Source organism: Podarcis gaigeae (assembly GCF_964106915.1).
Source record: "Podarcis gaigeae genome assembly, chromosome: 11".
Classification (NCBI taxonomy): domain Eukaryota; kingdom Metazoa; phylum Chordata; class Lepidosauria; order Squamata; family Lacertidae; genus Podarcis; species Podarcis gaigeae.
In genome coordinates, this window is record NC_139687.1 from 48040147 (window position 1) to 48063828 (window position 23682).

Consider the following 23682-nt stretch of genomic DNA (forward strand, 5'->3'; position numbering starts at 1 on the left):
AAAGGTCAGGCTTCAGGTTTGAGAATGTCTTCCCTTTGCCAACCAAAATGTTTCCCCTGCCTAATCAAAACTTGCCAAGATGCTTTTGGAGGAAGAGGAGAAGGTGAAAGTGAAATCAGCTGTCATTTGTGGCTGTCAGCAAAAGAGTGCTGTAAAAATTAAATAAATCCATGCTTTACCTGGTTTACCTTCTTTTCCTTTGTCTCCTTTATCTTTCTTTCCTTTTTTACCCTTCTTAGGCGACTCTCCTGGGGGGGAATCTGTAGAGAAAATCCATATGTATCAGACAAACATTCTGGCACATGTTAACTGAGCCACGTCAGTGCAGAACCACACTTCTTTGCAGGGGTGGAGAGGGATGGGAGAGGGGTTTGTTTGGAAGTGGAAACCCCCATGCTCTGGCTTTGAAAACATCTTGCTAGCCATTATGAGCCAAGACCAACTTCAAATTTCACCTTTGCTTGTGATGCTCAGCTTCTCTCACCTGCCTGCTTCCCTCCCACTGCCTGCTTTTCACACTTTTACAAACTGCAGGAGGGTGATGGTGATGGTGACAGAGGGACAGCAGCTACTGCAGCTAAGGTTGAAGGCTTCTTCTAAGCTACTTCAGCACATGTGAACTCTAAAAAGTGTGGCTTTCTCTCTCCTCCCCCTATTCCTCATTGAGCAAGAGGAATAGAAAGCTGTAGTCCCCCACGCCAGGGTAACCCAAGGGCTGTTAATCCTAAGCCAGGGGTGGGGAACATGTGGCTTTTCAGCTGCTATTGAACTCTCAATTCCCATCAGCCCCTGCCAACATGGTAAATGACCAGGGATGGTGGGAATTGTAGTCCAACAGCATGTGGAGGAACATAGGAATAAAAGAAGCTTCCTAACTGGTCCATCCAGCTCATTATTGTCTGCACTGACTCCAGGGGTTCTGGAAGGGACATGCCCAACCCTAGCTGCAGATGCCAGGGATTCAATCTGGGATCTCCTGCATACAAAGGAGATGCTCTACCACTGGGTTATGGCCCTTTCCATAGGACCACAGGTTGTCCCCAACTTCCACCAGTCCTAAGGAGTTCCTCACTCTGAAGTGAAGACTTCTGAGCATGTTCAGAGCATGCATTAGTAACTTGGGAAATTGCAGGTCTTTATTTTGAAACTCCACTCCCCAAAGTTCCTTTTGAGAATGGAATGTCTGTGCATGCTCAGAAGGCTTTTGCAAGTCTTCTGTAAGACCATTTCTCCTCCCCAGCCACCACTTCAGAAATTTGATGTGTTTGAGAAAGTGTGTGCATATGCAGCTGTTTCAACTCACAGCTCCGGCACACATTTAGCGTTCCAGATCTCTAAACATGGTTATGAGATCAGGAGCAGGCTGTGAGATTAAGGGCACCTTTGCCTCTATCACAATCATCTGCTCCTAAATTTCCCACAATGCCTTAATTAGAGGTTACATCTGCCCCAACTTTCACAAGGGTTAACAATAACCGGGGTCTGAAAGCAGAGCGTGATGCTAATTTGCAAACCCTGGTTAAGAGGTAATCTTGTCAGGGCTGGTGCAGATGTAGCTCTAGAGCTGAGCCAAAGGTTCTCAGCAGAACCTTCGCCCTTAATAATGGAGAAGGCATTTCCCACAAAATCACACCATTCCCCTAACTAAGGCTGTTGGGGTGGGGGTAGGGAAGGCCAGTGGGAAGAGGCACAAGAGAAGGCAGGGGTTGGGGGGGCAGGAGGAAATGTATTGGCAGCTCACTCCAAACCTCTTAGTCACAGTAAGAGATCAGGAAAGTGTCAGCCATAACAGGCCACAAAAAACATTGTCCATACTCAAGCATATCACACACTTGGCTACAGCAGGGAAAGTCATTCACATGGATTTGGTCCAATGGCTACTTACATGTGAACTGCTTGTTTCTGCTCAGCTTAATTATAGAAAGAGATACCCAACTAACTTATACTGAGAGTAAGGCTGCTGAAATCGATGTAAAACACTTGCAGAATAAACGTCGCTAGACTTACAGAATCTTTTTTGGTTTTCCTGAAAATTCATCGATTTCTACTCCAAGCATGACTTAAGATTTTGCACCTGTGCTTGTTATATCTGTGACATTTAGAGCCTGTTTGTTGCACATACAAGAAGATATTAACAGACCAGTCACATGATCTAGAAGGTCAGTAGAGGTAAAATATTACATCAGTTCAAGTAGAGATCACTAAACTTTCATCTGCCATGAAATCCTTCACAGTCTTTTGCTTAGGAAGGAGCTCCCAGATGAGCTTCAAATTTAGCAGCAGGCAGAATTTCAGAGGCAGTCCCAAATAGTTTCAAAGCGAGGGGTGAAATAGCTCAGAAAGGGTTCCCCCACCCCTATGTCACCCCTGGATTTCACCTAGAGTGAAATTCAAACTGAAAGGAAGTTATTCTGTAGGCTAAATAGCTGAGGAAGAAAAGCCCAAAGGATTTCTGTTAAGACCAGCAGAATTTCTTTTGCTTGTGTGCAAGTTCTACAGTGGTGCTCCACAAGACGAATGCCTCGCTAGACGAAAAACGCGCAAGACTTTTCATTTCTTGAGTTGCTTCGCAAGACGAATTTCCCTATGGGCTTGCTTCGCAAGATGAAAACGTATTGCGGGTTGGCTTCCTTTTTCTTAAAGCCGTTAATACCCAGGGAATCTGCGCTCCGCAAGACAAAAAAATCGCAAGACAAAGCAACTCGCGGAACGAATTAATTTCGTCTTGCGAGGCAGCACTGTATAAAGAAAGAAGTTACAGTTTGTCACTTTTTTAAAAAAAAAGAGTTCTCAGCTCATTTTATGGTTCCTGGGCTTGCTTCGCAAGATGAAAACGTATTGCGGGTTGGCTTCCTTTTTCTTAAAGCCGTTAATACCCAGGGAATCTGCGCTCCGCAAGACGAAAAAATCGCAAGACAAAGCAACTCGCGGAACGAATTAATTTCGTCTTGCGAGGCAGCACTGTATAAAGAAAGAAGTTACAGTTTGTCACTTTTTTTTAAAAAAAGAGTTCTCAGCTCATTTTATGGTTCCTGAATTCATGATTGATTTACAGTGTATTTATATGATTCACCACCAACCTTTAGGTGCCGCAGGTGGCGGCTCCAGCACTTCTGGAGAAGGAGCAGGGGCTGGTTCCTCCACCTTTTCTACCGTGACTGCTGGAACCTCTTCTTGTGGCAAAGGCTTGGCAGCTTCTAGCGCTTGCAGTCTTTCAGCCTCTCTTTTTTCCTCTTCTTTTCCTTCAGCAGCAAAACACATACAAATCAACAACAAACCCGTACATCTTTATCTCTCTGCCACATTGTTGGTACGCAACTTGAGAAAGTTATTCCCCAGGATGTCGAAGGCAATGGATACAATGCATAAACTCCAGGGATTTGCTCACTGCTAGATTACTGCAATGCACTCCACCACAAGGCTGCCCTTGAAGATGGTCTGGAAGCTGGGATGGAATGCAGCCGCCCATTCATTAAGCAGGGCAACAGAGTGGGATTGCATCAAACTGAATCCGAATGCATTGTGGGATCTCTGGCAATTCAAGTTTTGGGGGTTAATATTGAAAGCCCTGAGTGTCTTGAGGTGTAGTTACCTGCAAGAGCCCCTTCCCTAATACCCGATGGCTTGAGTTTTAAGATACAGGGGGGAGCATTGCTCAATTTGCAATGGTAACAAACTTGGCCTTCTTTGTGGCGGCTTCATGGAACTCCCTCTTGATGGAGTTGTGCTTGTCTGCAGCACTGACATCGTTCCACCAACATTTAAAAGCACCCTTGTTTATTCATGCCTTTGGTGAGGGGGAAATGGTGTGTGAATAACCAGTTGAGGTTCCCTGCTGCATGGGTATTGTGTATTTAACACTTTTTAATCAATCAATCAATCAATCAATCAATCATCTTGGTACACCTTGCTTGAATCAGATTATGAACTATTTATAGGGATGGGTGAATCTTTCAATTTCAGTTCTTCTTAACTTCTCCATTCTTCTAATCTTAAGTTAAATTCTCCAAATCAATTTGCATTTTTAAAAAAGTCTTCATGAAACTCTGTCAGGGAATTTCTCCTAACGTACACATTTTTGTACGCAATTTTGCTTAATAATTTTGGCAAAGCAATCTTCCCTAGCATAATTCATCCTTGTTTCCTTTTCACTAATATATCTATTTTATGTGCACTCCATCCTAGGATATGCATTTTTGTGTATATTGCTTGGCGAACTGTGGTGCAAAATTCAGAGAAAAGCAGCTGTGTTTCAGTTCACTTACTGTTTCAGAAACAGCAAATTAGGTGGGCTTGCCTTTAAATGCAAACTGAATTGAATTTCTTCTCTGCCCCCAGCTAGTTATATCCCAAAGGTCTGGGGAAGTAAAGATATGAGGGAAGGGTATTCATTGCCAGACTGTGGACTATTTCTTTATCCCATTACATGAAAAAAATTCAGCCAGATTATTGGAAGCCTTTAAATATGTAAATATTTGTATTTGTAAACATTCATCTAAGCACTGGAATAGCATTACTTACTTTTATTTTGGATTTTAACAATTTCTTCCGTTATAATTTCTTTTACCCTTTGACACATCAGATTCTCCTCTGTCTCTGCATTGACCTTTATTAATATATTTTGCTGCTCAGAATACCAGTTTTCTAGCTTGGGCCATGTCTCCAGGAAACCTATAATTCTGTGAAATCAGAATCACACACAAATCAGGTCTTAGAGAAGCTTTCAAAATCCCAAAATAAAAAATAAATAAAAACGACTTAATGCCTATTGATAGTCCCAGCAGAATGTCCCTAAAACACTGGTGAAATGGCATATTATCAGATTCCTCATCTGGTATTTATCTACTAGTTCTGTGGATTCTGATGCTCATCCAGGAAGTTGGGCCAAGTACAATTTCTCTGCCCGGGAGCTTCACGGCTGAGTGTGGACTTCAAGCTGGTTCTCTCTAGTCCTAGTCTGATACTTTGCTCACTATACCACACAGGGGCTGTTTACTCATTTTGTTCCATGGGCAAGAGAGGAGGCAAAGTGTCAAGCCAAAATAACAAGCAATTTAAGCAGCTGGGCAAATTTGGGAGAAGGGCAAGGTGGCGAGGGTGGATTACGTCTGCCGTGGAGAAAGTAGAAGCTGAATATTGGACAATTTGGGACAGGCAAAAGTAAGTGCTTCTTCACACAGCACAGTTAAATAATGGCAGGGATAGTCACTGTGGTGCCTGATAGAAGTTTTCAGACTAGAATTCCCATAATTTGCAGCTACTGGCCATAATGGCAAGGGCTGACTAGCACTGATGGGAGCTGTGGTCCAACAACTTATGGAGGGCACCATGTTGACTTCAGGGATGCGGGTGGCGCTGTGGGTTAAACCACAGAGCCTAGGACTTGCCGATCAGAAGGTTGGCAGTTCGAATCCCCGCAACAGGGTGAGCTCCTGTTGTTCGGTCCCTGCTCCTGCCAACCTTGCAGTTCGAAAGCACGTCAAAGTGCAAGTAGATAAATAGGTACCACTCCGGTGGGAAGGTAAACAGCGTTTCCGTGCGCTGCTCTGGTTCGCCAGATGACCTGCTGGCCACATGACCTGGAAGCTGTATGCCGGCTCCCTCGAGATGAGCGCCGCAACCCCAGAGTCGGTCACAACTGGACCTAATGGTCAGGGGTCCCTTTACCTTTACCTTTATGTTGACTACCCCTGAACTATAGGATCCACTCCCATGTGTTCTCTGATGGCCATTATCTTAGGTGGCTATAAAAGACTGTATAAATTAGTGGAGGATAGGGCTATGTTCCACTACTAGTGTCTAAGGAAATATGCCTCAGTATACCAGTTGAGGAGACTCATAACTGAGGAGGTCCTACAGCACTTAGGTCCTGCCTTCAGGCTTCCCACAGGTCTCTAGTTGGCAGCTGTGAAAACAGGATGTTACACTAAATGGACCTTTAGTCTAAATCTGACAGGACTCTCATATTGACTGTAACTGACTCACCTGTGCTGCATCTGGCTCCTCACAGAATCATCTTTTTCTGCGTCATGGAATTGAACTTCTGAAACTTGATCACCTTCTCTTGGCCTGCCTTGATGGGAGTCGGCTGTTCAGCAAAATATATAAAAAATAACAATTTTGGGAAGGAAATTTCCAGGGACAATGCTTTGATAGTACACGGTTTAAGGCAAGAGTGGGGGAATTTTTTCAGACAAAACTAGCTTACTGAGGAACGTTGATGAGCAAGGTATTGGCATGCTGGGGGGGGGGACGACGACACACACCAGTGTTTACAAAAGAGCGGGGGGGGGGGGAGAGAAAGAAAGAAAGAATGCTTAAAGCAGGAATGAGGAACCTTATTTACCTCAAGGGCAACATTCCCTTGTAAGCAATATCTCACAAGCAGTGGTGCGTGAGGCTAGAGACAAAAGTGGGAGCAACAGATGTGACTCTTAGAATGGATTGTGTCAGGGGTCAGCCACGGAGGCCATTTAACTGGCTCACAAGCCACCCCAGAACTGAGCTGCCTGCTCAGTGAGTCCCAGCGCACTGTGCTAAACCGGTGCATGGACTTGCTTCCACAGCGTCAGAAATCACATCTGCGTAGACGCCGAAAATCATGGGCGCGAAGGATCTCCACGGGACCGATCTGGCCCAGGCAAAGTAAACCTTGCTGACCCCTGGATTATGTTCCAGCTGTGTAATGGGGTGGGGGGGGGAGACCCTAGGTGGGGATAAATTGAGTGTATTGAAAGAATGCATGGCTGGCTGGCTGGCTGGCTGGCTGGCTGGCACAATGAACAGGACACTCTTTTTGAGATGTGAGGATACCCCGCAACATTTGTTACAGGTCCCACTGGGAGGTAAGATTTTTGGAGTGCATTTGCTGTCTGTTCCAGTGGTTCACAAACTTCCCACGCACACCCTACAAACAGAGGAGGAGCTAGCTGCTGCAGCACCTGGACGGGGCTAGCATCCCGGGGGGTGCCACCTGCGCTGAGCATCCCAGGGGAGTGATGCAGTGATGTCACACACCCACCCCGGGATGACACCTGACGCGGGCTGCACTTACCGCACCCCCCTTCCTCTGCCAGTGCCCACAGATGACTTGAAAATTGGTGAGGGTCTTGGTGGATCCATAAGAATATCTAATGCCATGGATGTGCCATCTCCGGTCTTCAACCACAAATCTACAGACAAAGCCGTAACCACAAATGCATAGGCAATAGGCCATTGTGCAATAGCAGCAATTAACAGTTATGTGAATCTGTCAGTACGGGTTTGTGCCTTAATTGCATGCATTGAACTTTAAACTTACGCTTGACAAATGCCACCCGGTTCAGCACAGTGTCGTCTGAAACTTCAAGCAACATAGCAAAGTCAAGAGCAGGTGGGTGCACAGGTGGCTCTTTTAGAGCTGATGGATCTGGAACCAACACAGGTTTAAAGTTTTTAGCCATTGCTTCTGTCTGGTCAGGATCTCGCCTTGTCAGTGCCTTTTCAAGCAGTTTGGCCTGATTCAGTGTCATCGGAAATCCATCCAAGATCCAGCCGCTTTCTGGTGGCAGTCGGCTAAAGGAAAAGCAGAACCAAAGTTAAGCACATTCGGAAGATTATAACCATTGTTCCAGCACTCAAATAATTTTCCTCTGCAGTTCTTAGATCCTAGAAGGGGCAGATTTAAATATTTCAAAAGCGTTCTAGAAGAATATGGACTGAAATAAAGATGTCTGAAAAGAAAAGGTGGGGAAGGAGAAAGAACATTTCAGCTGAGCCAAGGCTAAAAACAAACCACATGGAAAGACTACTGTTTTCTGCTGTGTGGTCTCCTGAACTGATTTTCATTCCATGAACACAGATGCCAAACACCCAAATCAACTTCTTTGTCGACTCAGCATTGCCACATTTGTAGTGCTAGTCCAAATTTCTCTTTTGGGGAGTCTAATAGATTAGAAGAAATCTAATCTAGCAAAGTCTTTTGAATGGCTGGTATACATGCAAAGGCAGAGGAGATTACATCTCGTGCATAGAAAACTGCCTTCTATCAGGTCCGATTATTGGCCCAACTAGCCCAAACAAGGGTGCCTGCTATGGCTTGTGCTCCCCATGTACAGCATGGTCAGCAGGTGATTCTTCACCAGGCCAAGATAACTGAAGAGTACAATCAACTATACACTTCAGTTACATTCACAAGATGATGAAAACATATTCTTGTGTCTCACACCAAGTGAGGGAATTGAACGTGAGAAGGTGGCAAAGGCTATTTTTACTGTAGTCCATTGGCTATAACATTTTATACTTCGTATTCTTTAGAAATATGACCATTAAACCCAAATGAAGTAAGGCTACGCTATACCCTGTTCCCTGAAAAGGGGTGTTACTAGGGTTACAAATAGACCATCCCCATATGGACATTGCACACCTTGCAGGTAGACTAGAAGCTGGAGGCAGGGGTGGTGGTTAAGCAGCCTCTTACCACCAACACCCACTAGCAACCTCCCATGACTGCTTTTCAGAATGCCTTTTTAACCCATTACATACACCGGCTAGCATGGTTCTTTCAAACTCTATGATTCCATGACATAGCTTCTCCAAGTGCACTAATAGTTAACCCCTGAACATATATAAAGCACACTGGCTTCATTGTACAGGTACAAGAAACTGAAAGGGGTATTTAAAGGTCTTGTACCTGTACAACTTGTGATCTGCAAAGCTGAACGGATCCCTCTAGGTACTCAGTAAACCTTTTGCTGGTTACTAGGGATGGCAAGCCCCTAGGGGTGTTGTCAGGTACCTAGAAGGCCGCAATATTGGGCTGAAGGATTGCATTTGTCTTTGTGGGTCACATATTGTGCATCTCTGTGCTAAAAAGACTCCACAAGATAGGCTCGACTACAGCTTTTGCCTATCAGAAAATAAAAATAACATAGGAATAAAAATCTAATAAATCAAGCTTGTTCAAAAATCACTGGCTGTGGTGTCTGCAATGCCCTGAAACCTCTTCACAGAAAAAAAACCCCTGTCTAAATAGACAAGAAAAACCCCAAGAGAAAATCAAGAAAAAATTATAAATTGCATGGATACAACAGACCCTTCCCTGGTATTTACACCAAGTATTTCAGGTCTGCTTAATATCATGTAGAATTTTGCATGGATACATGCTCCTAACTTTTATTTTAAGGGGCATAGGGAAAGATGAAAGCTATTCAGTGAGCATTAACTGTAATGCTTTCTGATCTATATGTGCATGGCAAATAAGGTTGCTCTTCCTGGGGTGATGAATAGCATCTCCCTCTAGAAATAGGCTCAATTATTTTAATGAGTGGTTATTACCAGAGCAATTTACTCTTCATCGTAATGATGGCAAAGGCTGACCCTAACAACAGACACATTTAACCACATTCAAATAGAGTCATGCAGAGTCATCTATTCCATACCTAATAGCCTCCACCATGATGCCAACTAGCAATTCATCTGGAATGCTTTTTCCTTTCTTTAATAAGCTCTCTGCTGCTCCACCAAGCTGAGCGCGAATCGAAAGCTGTGGAATTTTATGGGAGAAATTTAAACAAGGAGAGGAAACCTTGGCAATTGTACATTAATTTGATTAGAGGAATAGAAACACACCTATTTGTAACTGAAGTTCTCTAACTTCAATGGAGAGCAAGTCATTTGGTTAAGACAGGCCAACCTGATGTTACTGAGGTTATTTCTAAACAACTTAAGGCCAAACTATATGTATTTCTATGGTTTGCACTTGCATGACTGGTTTTCCTTTTGAAAATAGCTTGTGAGGTGGAGTGGGGGTGCCAAAGCAGGAAAATTGCATGGGGAGGAGCTTAGACCCTTTGACTCGGTTTTGATTCCTAGTCAGAATTGTTCCTGCCCTGCTCTTTCTATTCCCAGTCAGAAAAAATGTCCCCAGTGACTATATAAATCAGGGGTCAGCAACCTTTTTCAGTCATGGGCTGGCCCACTGTCCCTCAGACCTTGTGGGGGGCCAGACTATATTTTTTTGGGGGGGGGAATGAATGAATTCCTATGCCCCACAAATAACCCAGAGATGCATTTTAAATAAAAGCACACATTCCACTCATGTAAAAACACCAGGCAGGTCCCACAAATAACCCAGAGATGCATTTTACATAAAAGGACACATTCTACTCATGTAAAAACATGCTGATTCCCACACCATCCGTGGGCTGGATTGAGAAAACGATTGGGCTGCATCTGGCCCCCAGGCCTTAGGCTGCCTACCCCTGGTATAACTCTATGTTCTCCCAGGCCAGCCACTGACTATCCTCTACAAGAAAGGCTAAAAAGACTTCATGTTAAGGCTGGAACTTTGCCTAGGAAATGATAGGTCTTTCATTGCTCTCTGCTTGTTTCCTGGTCCCGAACCATTAGCTCAGCGCCCCTGGTTTGGTTCCTACCCCTGGCTTAACTTCTGGCACCCATTCAATGACCATCTCCAGCTCACCTGAAAACAAAAATTATATGAAAACCAAGGGCCAAGCTACATGTGAGGTCAATCACATGTTTTGCCCATGAGTGCAGGACTTTTCTTTTACAAATGGCCCACACTGGAACCCTGGCTGAGGAGGAGGGTAGACAGGCTTCAACCTTTTGCCCCTCACTGCAGTTCAAATCCATATCTCCCCCATTTAAATCTCCACTATTTACCTGGGGAGAAGCTCCCATTAGCGTCAATGAAACTGTCAATGGAAACATATGATTAAGGCTGGGATCAAAACTGCTACTTAGGCTGAAATGGCTTGCGACAGCAAAATATAATTGAGCAGGAAAATAGTGCATGAGGGATTTTGAAATGTAAGTGGGTAGGGCAACCCACCTGCTAAGCACATGTCACAGAATGACACCATGTGATTGACAGGTGGGTAGTCATGCTAGCCCAAGGGGGTAGGACCAGATAAAGATCTTGCCCATGAGCCAAAAAAGTTGCCCAGCCCTGACCTGGAGAAATGGACAATTAAAGGATGAGATACTGGTGAGTTCAGATATTCAGAAAACTCTTGGAAAGATTCTGGGTAAATTTGCTCTACCAGGGATGCAACCTGAGAACTTGGCACAGAGGTAGCGAACCTGTGGGCATCCTCACTTGGCCTATGAGGCCATTTCTTCCAGGCCGCACCCTCCTATCCTGCACCCGATGTCATATATGTGTGGGACAGGTAAAGCCCCTTTCAAAATGCAGGGCACTTTAGGAAAGGCTTCTGAAAACAAATTTATGTGCACTATTGCTGAGCTACAGTCCCCAGCATAGTCAGCAAAACCAAGAAAGGTAGTGGTAAATTGCTGGGTGGTTTTTGTTTTATAAATAAAACACTTGTTGAGACTAAAAAAACTAGTTTTATTTGAGAGTGCTTTTTGCAGAGGTATTGCCTCCTGAGGTGTTCACACTCAATCCCACAATTGAGTAAACAGAATTTGCAGGGATTTGTAGTACCTCAAAAACCTGCAGGGGGACAAATGAATGAGCCAAAACAAATTGTGTGTACACCACAGGCAATTTCTTTGCTCCCCATTTCTCCAACAATATTGAAGTAGTTAATGCTGTAATAAAACACAGCATAAAACAAACATACTACTCCAAAAAAAAAACCCCACTCCAGATTCAAATGAATACTGTAAATAAACAATACCCGATCATTCAACAAATTCCAGCAGCACAAATGTAACACAGAAATGAGCCAGCAAAAATCTAAAGTCATGGATTTGTCAGGCTCAACCTTTTTATCTATATAGAAAGGATTTTTTTAATTAAAAAAAATCAAGTGCATACTTTGGATAGGTCATCCTCAACATCACTCATCTTCTCTTGTTCAATCATTTGAACGGAAGGTGATTGTTCCACAGGTTCTAGGAACAGCAAAATGAGTACAATTTTTAGATGACATTTATAGTATTAGCAATAGTCCGTCAAACAAGCATTCACTGTGCTAGAACCTTACAATAGCCATGGGAAAAGGTCCCTTCAATAATTTTGCCAACAAAATCAATCCATTTCTCCAAAGTATGCTATAAAACCAAAGCCTGCTTCTGCATGACCTTATCTTCCAGCAATTAATGTGGAATTGATGCCTATTTGCAGTTTGGGGCAGTCCCTCATAATCACCTTTGATACCTCACCTCACAAGTCTGTCCTTATGTGATGACTCATTATAAGCTACCCTAACTATTTTACAATCTTTCTTTCGTTTTACTTTTATGCCTGGTGTACTGTATTACTGAGTTACTGCATCATTGGTACAGCCTCTTTCCTTCCTCAGGCAGCAGAATGTTTTGGTTGGTCCTGCGACAACCACACTGGAAGATAACCTACTTTGGAAGCCTGAAGAACTGGGTGACCAGTTGCATCATGAAGGATCTCACATTCCTGCTCAAGACCCTCCACAATCACTGCCAGTTGAAGCCCAAACCCGAAGGTACAATGTAAGTCTGGCAGCATGGGACATTGCATCTATGGGTCCCAGAAGGAAGATCCACAAACATAGCCAGGTAAGCTACAAAAACTGTGACTTGCTGCCTAGCAGTTCCAGTTAATGGCTGGACAGCTCCCTGCTGTTTTGCCAATGGTGCTGGACAGCTCCACAAACTCAGAAGAAAAGCAGGGAATCTAAGCAACATAGCAGCTATTCCCCCCCCCCCCCGCTTGTACGTTTTGCTGTTCCTTTTTTGCCAGGTACTGACAAACAACCCCTGTCAGCATGCCCATTGCAATGGGTCTGGCACCTGTAATTCATCATGAACTATGCCCACTCAGATGTACTCTAGGGAGTTCCCAGTTCTGCTCCTTTTCTTCGTTCTGCCCTGTGCTCCAGATGCTAGTGTCAGAGAAAGGGTAGTGGGCCCTGGGGGGTGCCTGCCACACTGCAGTCTCAGTCAGTTGGCAGTTATTGTCTCTTCCCAGGGAGCCTGGGATTTGCAGTTCCTTGAAGAGCTGATGCTATAACTCTCAAACTGAGAGCTTTTCTCAGCAACTTACAAACCACATTCCTAGAATTCTTACAGGGAAGCCATCAGAAATTATTAACAGTGGTACATAATCAACAAGAAAAGATATTGGTGGTGGGAATATACACACCAAATGATAAAAAAGGCAGACTTCTATCAAAAATTGGAAGATAAATTATTAGATTATAGTGATGAAAAAGTTATAATAATGGGAGCCCTAAACAGAGTCATCTCGCTACCATTCTATGTAGCCTTTTGTCCACCCAGAACGGTGGCATTCTAGGTAGTTTTTTGTCCACCCATGTTGCATGTTATTTCCACTGCAAACTGGCATTGATTATATACCACTGTTAATTGTTCTTTGTTATGTGTTTATGTTGTAAATAAATTTAATAAAAAGACTACCTAGAATGCCATGGAGAGATGGATTGGCAAGTCCAGGGATGCTAGATAATGATGAATACTATATGATGCATATATAAGCTGTAAAAATGCATGCACAAAATAGTAACAACAACAACAACAACAACAATAATAAACAAAACAAAAAACAAAACAAAACATGCAACAGCTCTGCACCAAAAGGGCTGTTGCAAAGGCAGAACTCTAAGGTGAAAGGAAACAGTTTGAAAGGCGGGGGGGACATTATCGTTATCATCATTTTTTTGTGATCAACAAACCAGAAATAAGACAAAAATATAAAACCATGAAAAGCACTGTAATGTTAAGTACAGAGCAAAATGCAAGGCAAGCTTGTTTTGTTTTTGCCCTCTGATTTCAGTGAGATTTAACAATGATTTAAATTTTAATGGAGATTTTTATTTTTACCTTTACCTTCATCGACCTCAGGTGTCTCATCGACTTTCACATCCTGTAGTAAGTCATATGCTAATGTTATTGAAGCCCTGGAAGCTGCTTTCAGGACCTTTTTGATAAAACAAGCAAACTCTCCATTAGCTTTTTATTTTCCTATTGTGACACAGGAGTAGGTTTTTTTGGGGGGGGGTGATTAAAAGGAATAAATAAATAAATTTAATATAATACTCTAAACCAGACTTTCTCTACCATGGGTCCCCAGATGTTGTTGAACTAGAACTCCCATCATCCCTAGTGAGAAGGGCCAGCAGTCAGGGATGATGGGAGTTGTAGTCTAACAACATCTGGGGACCCAAGGTTGAGAAAGGCTGCTCTAAACAGGAGGCACAAATAGATAACTGAAAGCACCAGACTTCAAGAACTTACATGGAGCCCCTCTTTAGATTACTGCATACATTATTTCACTTACTTCAAAATGTGGCCTCTGTCCCAAAGCCCTGCCCTGACAACACCACTGACTCCACAAACACAACAAGAGACCTGCCAGATCAGATCAAAATTCCATCTTGTGCAGCAATTGGCTTCCCACACTGGCTAGAGGGGGGAAGCTCACAAGCAGGGCACAAAGGTAGCAGACCTCCCCTGTTACAGTATTTGTCCTGAGCATCAAGCATGCTGTTTCGGGGCATAATTGCCATGACTAAGAGCTGCCTGTAGAACTGACTTCAAGAATTTGCCTCATTCCGTTACAAAGCAGCACAATCCTAACTACAGTGGTACCTCGGGTTACATACGCTTCAGGTTACAGACTCTGCTACCTCAGAAATAGTGCTTCAGGTTAAGTACTTTGCTTCAGGATGAGAACAGAAATTGTGTTCCAGCGGCGCGGCAGCAGCAGGAGGCCCCATTAGCTAAAGTGGTGCTTCACGTTAAGAACAGTTTCAGGTTAAGTACGGACCTCCGGAACAAATTAAGTACTTAAACTGAGGTACCACTGTATATGTGCTCAGAAGTATTAGTCCTGTTGAAACCAACCGGGGCTCATTCCCACCTAAGTGGAGTTAGGCTTCAATCCTAAATAGGTGACCAGCATCAAGAACTTTATGTTCCGTTCCATACATTATGTGTTGTGTGAAAAAGCACTTCTTTTCTGATATCCTGAAGCTTCTGTTTATCAGTATCGCAGGGTGACCATCAGTCCTGGCATAAGGAGACAAATGTCTCTAGGTGCTGTTTTTAATTCTATACATCTCTACCGTGTCCTGCTTTGCTTGTCTGATACTCTTCAGCTTTGCTGCATATTGAAGGTACTGCAAACCCCATCTTAGTTGCTCATCCGTCAGGGATTCTTAAGCAGCAATTCCTGCATTGCAGAGGGTTGGACTGGATGACCTTTGGGGTCCCTTCCAGTTCTACAATCATAGGATTCTATGAATAACTTTCTTGTGTTGAGAACTACATACAGAATTATTGTACGGAGAATTCAAAACAGGACCACATGATACATTTCTATTCCAAAAGGCCATTTAGCCTCAGAAGGAAAGGAATTACAAATAATTTTGCAGAAGCAAGTGAATGAGAATCCCTCTCCATTTCCCAGAGAAACCAGGCAGTTCCCACCTATCATGCTCCCATTATATAGATGGAAGCTGGCCATTAGTCTTAGTGCAGAGGTTGCTGGTCAGACAGAACTACTGGATCCTTTTCTTCAACATCCCTTGCTTTAGTGACATATGTGAACAAGAAGGGACCAAAGATTTGTATGGTTGTTAGAAATGTGCCTTAGCTCCAGGAAGTTGTTTGCTTCTCTGCATGATTAAGTTACTTAATAGCGGTTGCCATTAAATTTATTCTGTGTCTGATTATAGCTATTTTGTTTTACTGGATTCTGGTGTTGTATTTGATTGTATAGTATTAGTGTGGGTGGGTGGGTGGATTTTTATATTTTTATTGCTCAGTGAATCACCCAGAAAAATTAGTTTATGAGGGGGAGTAATAACTTTAACAAGCAAATAAATAATAAATACTGCCACCATGCATTAAAGTCACCTGAACCTATGTGCCCTGCTATATATCCCATCATCCCTGACCATTGGTGATACTGGCTAAGGCTGATGGGAGTAGGAGTGCAAAAACATCTGAAGGGTCAGAAATTCCTTATCCCTGCCTTAGAGTGCCATATGCCAACTTCCCACCTCCTCCTGAGAATTGGTGCCACTACAGACTGATACAGCAAACACCCTTTTGGAAGAAGCACTAATTTAATTAGGCAGCAGTTTATTGCTCCACAACAAATAAAGACTTACTTCAATCTGATTCCTAGTAGGCACTTCCAATTCGGCTTGAAGAGGACTAAAATCATTTCCTGGCTCATTCTCATTGGAGGCCCGGATTGCCTCTGTGATCAATTTATCAATTGACATCACCTGGATATTGCAAACTGACACAGAGAGAACCCAGCTGATATAGGCTTAGATTTTAGAACACCAGATGAGAATACTAGTGAATAAGGACACCAGAGAATTCTGATGCAGACAGAGAAGGAAACAGAAACTGCTGCTGTTAGTGTGTTTGTCTGTGGTCAGGTATGAAAATCAGTCAAGCAAATACAATCAGGATTTTTCATCGAAGGATATGCAATCAATGAACCCTTTTAAACACAGTTTTGACATTTCCTTTACACTGAAATGAATGTAAGCTACATAAATAGTTACATAAGTTAGGTGACTCATTTTAGATAGCGGACAACAAGACAGATAACATAGCATTTGGTGGAAAGAATGGAAACAGTGCAGGTTGTGATGACTACAGGCCAGAATAGAAACTGCTGCTTTCTTACATCCATACTATTCAACGGTATCACATGAATTCTATGTGGTTTTATCAAAAGCAGCACAGATATTCTCTTAAGGAATCCTCACTCACTCCTGATGGAGACATTCTTGGCCACTGTGTTCTAAGTTATTCTCCATTGATGGACCTGAACCTATAAACATACCATGGGGAGTTGTAGAGCACATGCTTTGAATGACCAAGGTCTCGGATATAAAGCTTGGCCTCTCTTGCCATTTTAATGTCAGGGTGTTGGGGAAATACAAAGCCCCTTCCTTAGAGAGCTCCTGCCAGTGCAGATGAAACAAGAAAAAGATAAACCAGAGGTCTGGTTCAGTATAAGGCAGCTGTGGAGACCCAGAACAGTTCATATGCGACTGTTGGGATACTGCGCTATTAGGAAATTTGAAGCACATCTACGTGTCATGATAATAAGTCACAAATTGTGACTTACCATGCATGAACAAATCATTTCCACTCTGAGCTGCCCTGCTCCTCCTGGCTCATGCTGGGTGGAAACTAGGGAGAGACAAATCTGGCAACTTTGGTTTCTTCCCTTTTACTATTTTCCCCATCTTAAATTCAGTTCTCAACATTAGTGTGTGATTTTTGTATGTTAATTTCACTAAATCTTGTACGTATATATGCATTTCTTGGCTGGCGAAGCCAAGCAAAATCTGGAGAAGTGCAAATTTCAAAGGATGGCTGTGTTTCAATACGCACATTGTTTCAGAAAGTACAAATGGCGTACATTTGCCTCTAAATGCAAACGGAATACCATTTCTCCCATATCCCTACTGAAAACAAACCACAAACTAGGAATAATTGTTTGCTTTGCTCCCAAGGAACTGTGGTATACAGTCAATATTTGACTTACTGATTATGCTTCATTAGAACAAAACCAGCCATGAGCCCTGGTTTGGACATCATGCTAAGCCACAGATTATGGCTTGCTTCTCCCCAAAGTGAGCAGGGAACAGCCCAGCCCTTTCATATGCAAACTGGATTTGGGAGTAATAGTAGTTTCATTTGTCTCATCAATGACTTAATTCTGCTCTTTTTAGTGGCTCCTAAGTGCAGTTAACTTTCCTTGGACTGTGCTTACCAAGTCAAATTATGCTTTACTGCATCTCACTAATTTTTGCTGGGAGTTCAGTTGGCCACAAAGAAAGCATGAACGCAAAAATGAATCAAGTCAGAAAGTAGGAAGAAGGATGTGGAGCAAGCAACAGCCATACCTTCTTCCAAGAACTTTAAGCAGGTGGTTTTCCCACTGAAGTGTTTTCCCAAAATGCACCCCTTGATTGGAAATGGGGACAATACAGGTGGAGGTGGTTCCGGCTCCGGAGGATAGAAGAGTCCCAACAGTCTATGAATGATATAGCCCAGTATTGGGTTACCCGGTGGAGGTTTATTTGCTCTGATATCTTCAGGTGGGTACCACTCCTCAATCATTTTCTGTAACAAGACAAATTACAAAATAAAACGGTGCACATTTTCCATCCAGTGCTGCAGTAAAAGAAAAAAGTGGGGTGCCAATTAAGATTGCAATTCTAGACACACCTATGTGTAAATGAGACCCAATGAACCAGAGATAACTTCCATCTGAGTAAATATATACAAGCTGGGGCTGATAAAGTTTTTGAGGTCTCTCTATACGCAAATCATCATGATGGTTTACAGTAATGCATGACTAATTTGTAGCCTCCTCCAGTGGGACTGATAGCATCTTTGTGGTGTGCAGGTAGGTAACACAGATTATAGAAAAATTGGGAATGGAGGATTTAACCCTTCACTCCCCATTGTTCCCTCCTTAATAAAATTAGCACAAACCTCGACAGAAACATGGTTCTTTGAATAAGTCTGTAAATAAAAATTTGGAGACCCAGTCACAGAATTTCTGCCTCATGTGTTGTTGGCCCTCAGGCTATTAAAAATGTGGTCCTGCAACTACAAATTGAAATCATGTGCCTGATTTTCTTCCTGTTAGAGTTACTAGCACACACACACACTACAGGCAACAGCTAAATAGTTTTATGCTTTTGTCTCTAAAACCCAAGTGATGCCTCTGATGTATGATTGTCTAACTATCTATTTTAATTGTAACTCCTTTTGAAGGATGAACTACATGTACTCAGACATACTAGATAGTGAATACGAAGTTACTGTTTCCTACACCTAAACTGATGAAGATTCAACTCGTGTAAATACGAATACAATTTTTGATTTCAACAAGCATAGGAAAGCAAATTACTTTACAATCCAAGACCACATTTCAGGGGGTGAACATGAAATAAAGTATAAACCCTACTTCATGAAATGTATAAAGTGTTGTCTAAGCTGGCAGGCATATATTCACATGTGTGTGGTGGAGGGAAATGCAAGCAGTGAAGTCAGTAGAAATGAATGAAAAATATTATTTCCTTTCCCCTCTGAATTTACTGATTTTTCTTTCTTTCTGCATCCAGACACACATCTACATAGCTAACAACTTAAGATACTAGTTCATGCATTTATTGAAGCAGACTCTAATCAAAGTGTAGTCTATGTGGTGCTCTACTGATGTTTTTGGATTACATATCCCATCATCCCTGACCATTGGCCACAATATCTAGGCAGATTAAAGTTGGCTTTAATAATATCTGGAGAGCACCATGTTGGCCATCTCAACCATGATAGCTTATTCTATAATAATTGTTACTCCCCCCCCCGAACAGACTAACATGGCCACCCCTCTGGAAATGGGGGGGGGGGGGGAGAGACATGGAGGGTGAGCTCTCTACTATAACTTCAAGACACGTATTGACAGTATGTTGCTTTTCAGTTCCCTTAGAAGGCTTATTTTACTAAACTGCATACACAGGCTAAAAGGCCCCACTTTCAGTTTTCATGCCTGACCAGTTCATCCATAACATTTCTGATTCTCCAAACCATTGTTTGCCTTAAACAACAAACTATAATGTTGTGCTTTCCCCTCAAGCCAGGATTTGGAAACCAGCTTCAAACTGTAGTTTCTAATAGTGATTTGATAGGTAAGTTTAAAATCAGAGTTTGCTGGTTCTAAAGAAAAGGCAAACTGTATTTTACCCAAAACAGGAGTAACTATTTGACTTTGAGTATATGGAAAGAAGAGGGGGGGGGGGAGTATGAGGAAAGAGAGTCCTCTTCATAGCCTGCTTCCCCTCACTGTGTGCTGATACTGGTCTAAAAACCTGGCTTGTATTATGCCAGAATGCATCTCAACTGGGAAACTCTACCTTAATGTCAGTTAACAAATCCAAGTAACACCCTATTTTCTTGGCTGTTAGCCTATGTTATGCCACAATTCCCAGGTTTGGATGTAACTGGGAATTTTGGCTGAATACAAGCCAGGATCTTTGTGGCAAAGCTGGTGCACAACAGCCGGAGAAGGAGGAAGAGTGTGTGGAGAAGCATATCAACCAGCACTGAGTCACCGTTTCCTGGTTGAGATGGCATGGAGATCTTCCACACTGGGCCATTATCTTGTCCATATTGTACAACTCTGTGGTTTCTTCTTCTGCACACATCAGAGTTGTAGCTTGCCTTATCGTAACCTGAGAAAGCCACTTATTTTCTCAAAGCAATTCAAGGCAAGGTTTTAGATAAGTGAACTCACCGCTTATCTCCTTGGCTGAGACCAGGGAAGGAGAAGAGCTATTGGAGACAGAGGATGATGGAAAGGAGCATTTGGGGGAGGCAGACAAGGGTGTGTTTTCATAGGACATCTCCTCTGCTCCCAGTTTGTGCTTAAGTACACAACTGGAAGCATGGGAACCAGTACTTTGGAGGTGAAATATGCTATAATGTGGAATGAGTTCTTCCCATGTCCAGATCACATGCTTTCATGAAACTCTACAACTGATGAGCAGTCCATACCTACTTGCATCTGTCATACAAAGAGGCAATGAGACATTGTTGACTGTGCCCTGTCACTGTGGAGTTTGCATGTTTCAAGGGTATTGAATGGAACTCCCCCAAAATTCTAAAAAAGGAGGTATTTCCATTCAGAGCAGCTGCCCAAGCTGAAAGAATGGAAGAAGCACATCTACCTTGGAAACAAAGAATCAATAAAAAGGATAGCAGAGCTGCCATAAAGTGCATAAGAGCTCCAAGACTGAACTACATCAGGGATGGGGAACGTGTGAGCTTCCAGATGTTGCTGGACTCCATCTCTCATCAGTCCCAGAAAGCATGGCCAATGGACAGAGATAGTAGTTGTAGACCCACCAACATTTGGAGGGCCAAGGTTTCCCATCCCTGATCTACAGCATTCCAAGTTCTAGGGTGATGAGGTGGAGAGAAAAAGTCAAGAGCTGTGTTTGAGGTGACAGCTGGTCTGTGTCCAATATGCTACCCTTAACTGTAGACTAAATGTACCACTGGCCTGACTATGTAAAATGAGATTTATATACATCTTAGTGAAATAACTCTGCATAATACAGCAAAAAATAACACAGCCACCAGGGTCATCCTGCAGATTAGGAGCTTAAGCAAAATTATGAATCAGGGCAGTAGGCCTGTAAAAACTAGTTGCTGGGGAACATAAATAGGAGGTTGCTCTTGCAGGCATATCCAGTGTGTGCTTCCTGCAGGAATTCTGGTTGTCCACTATGGAAACAGAATGCTAACTGGGCCTTTGGATTGATCCATCCAGCAGAGCTCCTCTTATGTTACATTATGAAACTGCTTTTGGAGAAAAAGATGTAACTGAATACAAAATTTAAAGCGCAGCAAAAACTAAAATAGCAGCACTAAAAAAATATCAAGTTTAAATAACAGTTTAAGACCATAATTTTTTCTTTTAAAACTGCAGATTAATTAGGCACCAGGTGTGAGTGCCTCTTGCAGTCTTTTTTCTTCAGATTCGGTCACTAAAATTTGGCTTCAAAACTCTATTTTTAAGTATAGAGTCTGTGGTATCAAGATTACACATGGCACAAAACCACACTTTTATTTCAGCAGAACACTCTTATTTGATAAGGGCTATAAACACATTCTGTGATGTACAGCACAGCTGTACAACAGGACAGAAACACAGAGTTAGGTTATTGACCCAGTGTAACTTAGAATTTTCTGTGCTAAGGAGCAGCAGCTCTCTGTGACTTCAGACTTCAGACTTCCCCACCCGGAGATGCCAAAGATGGAATCTGGAACCTTTGCCATGCAAAGCATGAGCTCTTGAGCTACAGTCCTTCTCCACTTATAGGAAGAGTTGTTGGCCTTCAACTTCCATCAGCCCCAGACGGTTTGGCCAATAGCCAGGGATGATGATAGTTGTAGTCAAACAACATCAAGAGGGCCACAGGTTCCCCATCCCTCCCTCAATAGACATTTGGAGAAACATCTTTGACTACAAGAGAGGTTTCACAGTGGAACCAGCTATCTAGAGGGGTGGTTGGCTCTCCACCACTGGAGATCTTTAAGCAGAGATTGTTGAGGATGCTCAAACCCTGGGATTTCTTACACCAATAAGGGGCTTGGTCTCTAGCCCAACTCTATGGGTAGTATTCAACTAAGTTTTACTCAAAGTAGACGGATTAGGCTGAACCTAGTTGTGTTCAGTAATTTCAATGGGTCTGCTATGAGTAAAACTTAGCTCAATTGCCACCTTATGATTCTATGACCATAGTGTACTGGTATCCTAAGGACTGAGCTTAAATCTACAAGCCAAACACACTGAAAATAAAGGAAATGTACCACTTGATTTCTGTGGGGCAATTTAATGATAGCCAACACTACTGTGGTGTTGATGTTAAGTGAAGAGAACAGTCTTTGTTCTTCAAAGGAAATCCCTTTTCAGATATACAACCTATTATGAACAACAACTTTCACTTACATGTGTTAAAACCTAAAAGAAAGAACTAACATGCTTTGTGTTGTTGAGGCAGCCATCACACAAACTCCTAATGAAGACTTACTAAGTAGAAAATAAAATGTACCAAAATAAATTGGTTCAGGATGTGGGCACAAAGAGAACATTTAAATGTGGTATTAGTTTCCCAAACAAGATTTTAAAAAAACCTCTATTACACACAGAGACTATTTTCAAAGATGGTACTGCATAGACTCAAATAAGCTAGTAGATCCAAACCCAGGGAAAAAAAGGTTATTTTCTCCCTCAATGCAGCCAAATTGGTAACAATGGCATTTGGAGATTGACTGTATTTTGAAAAAAAAATTGTATCATAAGATACATATATTCAGAGTTCAATTATATAATCATAGTCCGCTTTTGAAACTAAGGAGAGAAAGAAACATTATGTACTTAGCTATAATTTCTCTTCTTAAGATTCCTGCATAGAGATGATAATGATAAAAGCTCTTTCTCAGAATTGCCTTATATAAAAAGTAATGATATTGAAATAAGCTGATCTCAAAATACCAGGAATCTGGCTAGAAAAAACTAATCCACCTTTTTATCAGATACCAATTCTGTTGTATGAAATAAGACTACTCATTCTGTGACAGACGTGGTGTTTATTTCACATTAGATTTTGTGGACTCCTTTATGTTACATTTTCTAGCACAGTGGAATGTACTACAGTTTAACTTCTGCTGAAATAACAGCTATGTAACTCACTTCTCACAAATGTGTGGTGATCCTGCATATTGAGGTTACTGCATTTGTGTGTCAAACAGCAAAACAGTTGATGACAGCACAGCCTTCCAAAATGGCAACAATTCAAAGTATTGCCTAATCCCAGAAAGACAGATTATTTAGTACATTTAACTACGTGGGCTAAACTAATATAAACTACTATATGAAATCTATGCAGCATCATGGACAAAAGGTGGCAGTCACGAGCAATGATTTTAACGAGCTGCATTTTCTTCCACTAGGCCATGTCAGTTGGGAGTACCTTATATTCATCATAATCTTTTTCATCTAGTAAATTCATTTTGTCCAGTTCTACTAATTGTCCTGGAGTTGGTTCATCTGGCAAGGGCATTTCAATCTCAGCTTGCTCATAAATCGGTTTTCCTTTTAAGAATAGCTCTTTCCAGTCACGCATCAGCTTTATTGGGATTAAGCTGAGGAAATCAAGCAAATATATA

General features: G+C 42.3%; 1 protein-coding gene across 4 annotated transcripts in view; it reads right to left on the reverse strand.

Moving 5' to 3' along the window:
* SPEF2 (sperm flagellar 2) overlaps positions 1-23682 on the reverse strand; it is an 86044-nt gene that overhangs the window by 41877 nt on the left and 20485 nt on the right. For 3 of the 4 annotated variants that reach the window (XM_083702542.1, XM_083702541.1, XM_083702539.1), the window contains exons 10-20: positions 23487-23658; positions 17844-18063; positions 16080-16213; positions 13786-13882; positions 11786-11862; positions 9420-9523; positions 7301-7554; positions 5986-6088; positions 4522-4679; positions 3081-3242; positions 180-260 (exon numbers count right to left, since the gene is read on the reverse strand). In XM_083702542.1, coding sequence (XP_083558668.1) covers positions 180-260; positions 3081-3242; positions 4522-4679; positions 5986-6088; positions 7301-7554; positions 9420-9523; positions 11786-11862; positions 13786-13882; positions 16080-16213; positions 17844-18063; positions 23487-23658 — 1562 coding nt within the window. The remainder of the gene's footprint in view (positions 1-179; positions 261-3080; positions 3243-4521; positions 4680-5985; positions 6089-7300; positions 7555-9419; positions 9524-11785; positions 11863-13785; positions 13883-16079; positions 16214-17843; positions 18064-23486; positions 23659-23682) is intronic. The other variant, XM_083702540.1, reaches the window with a different exon arrangement.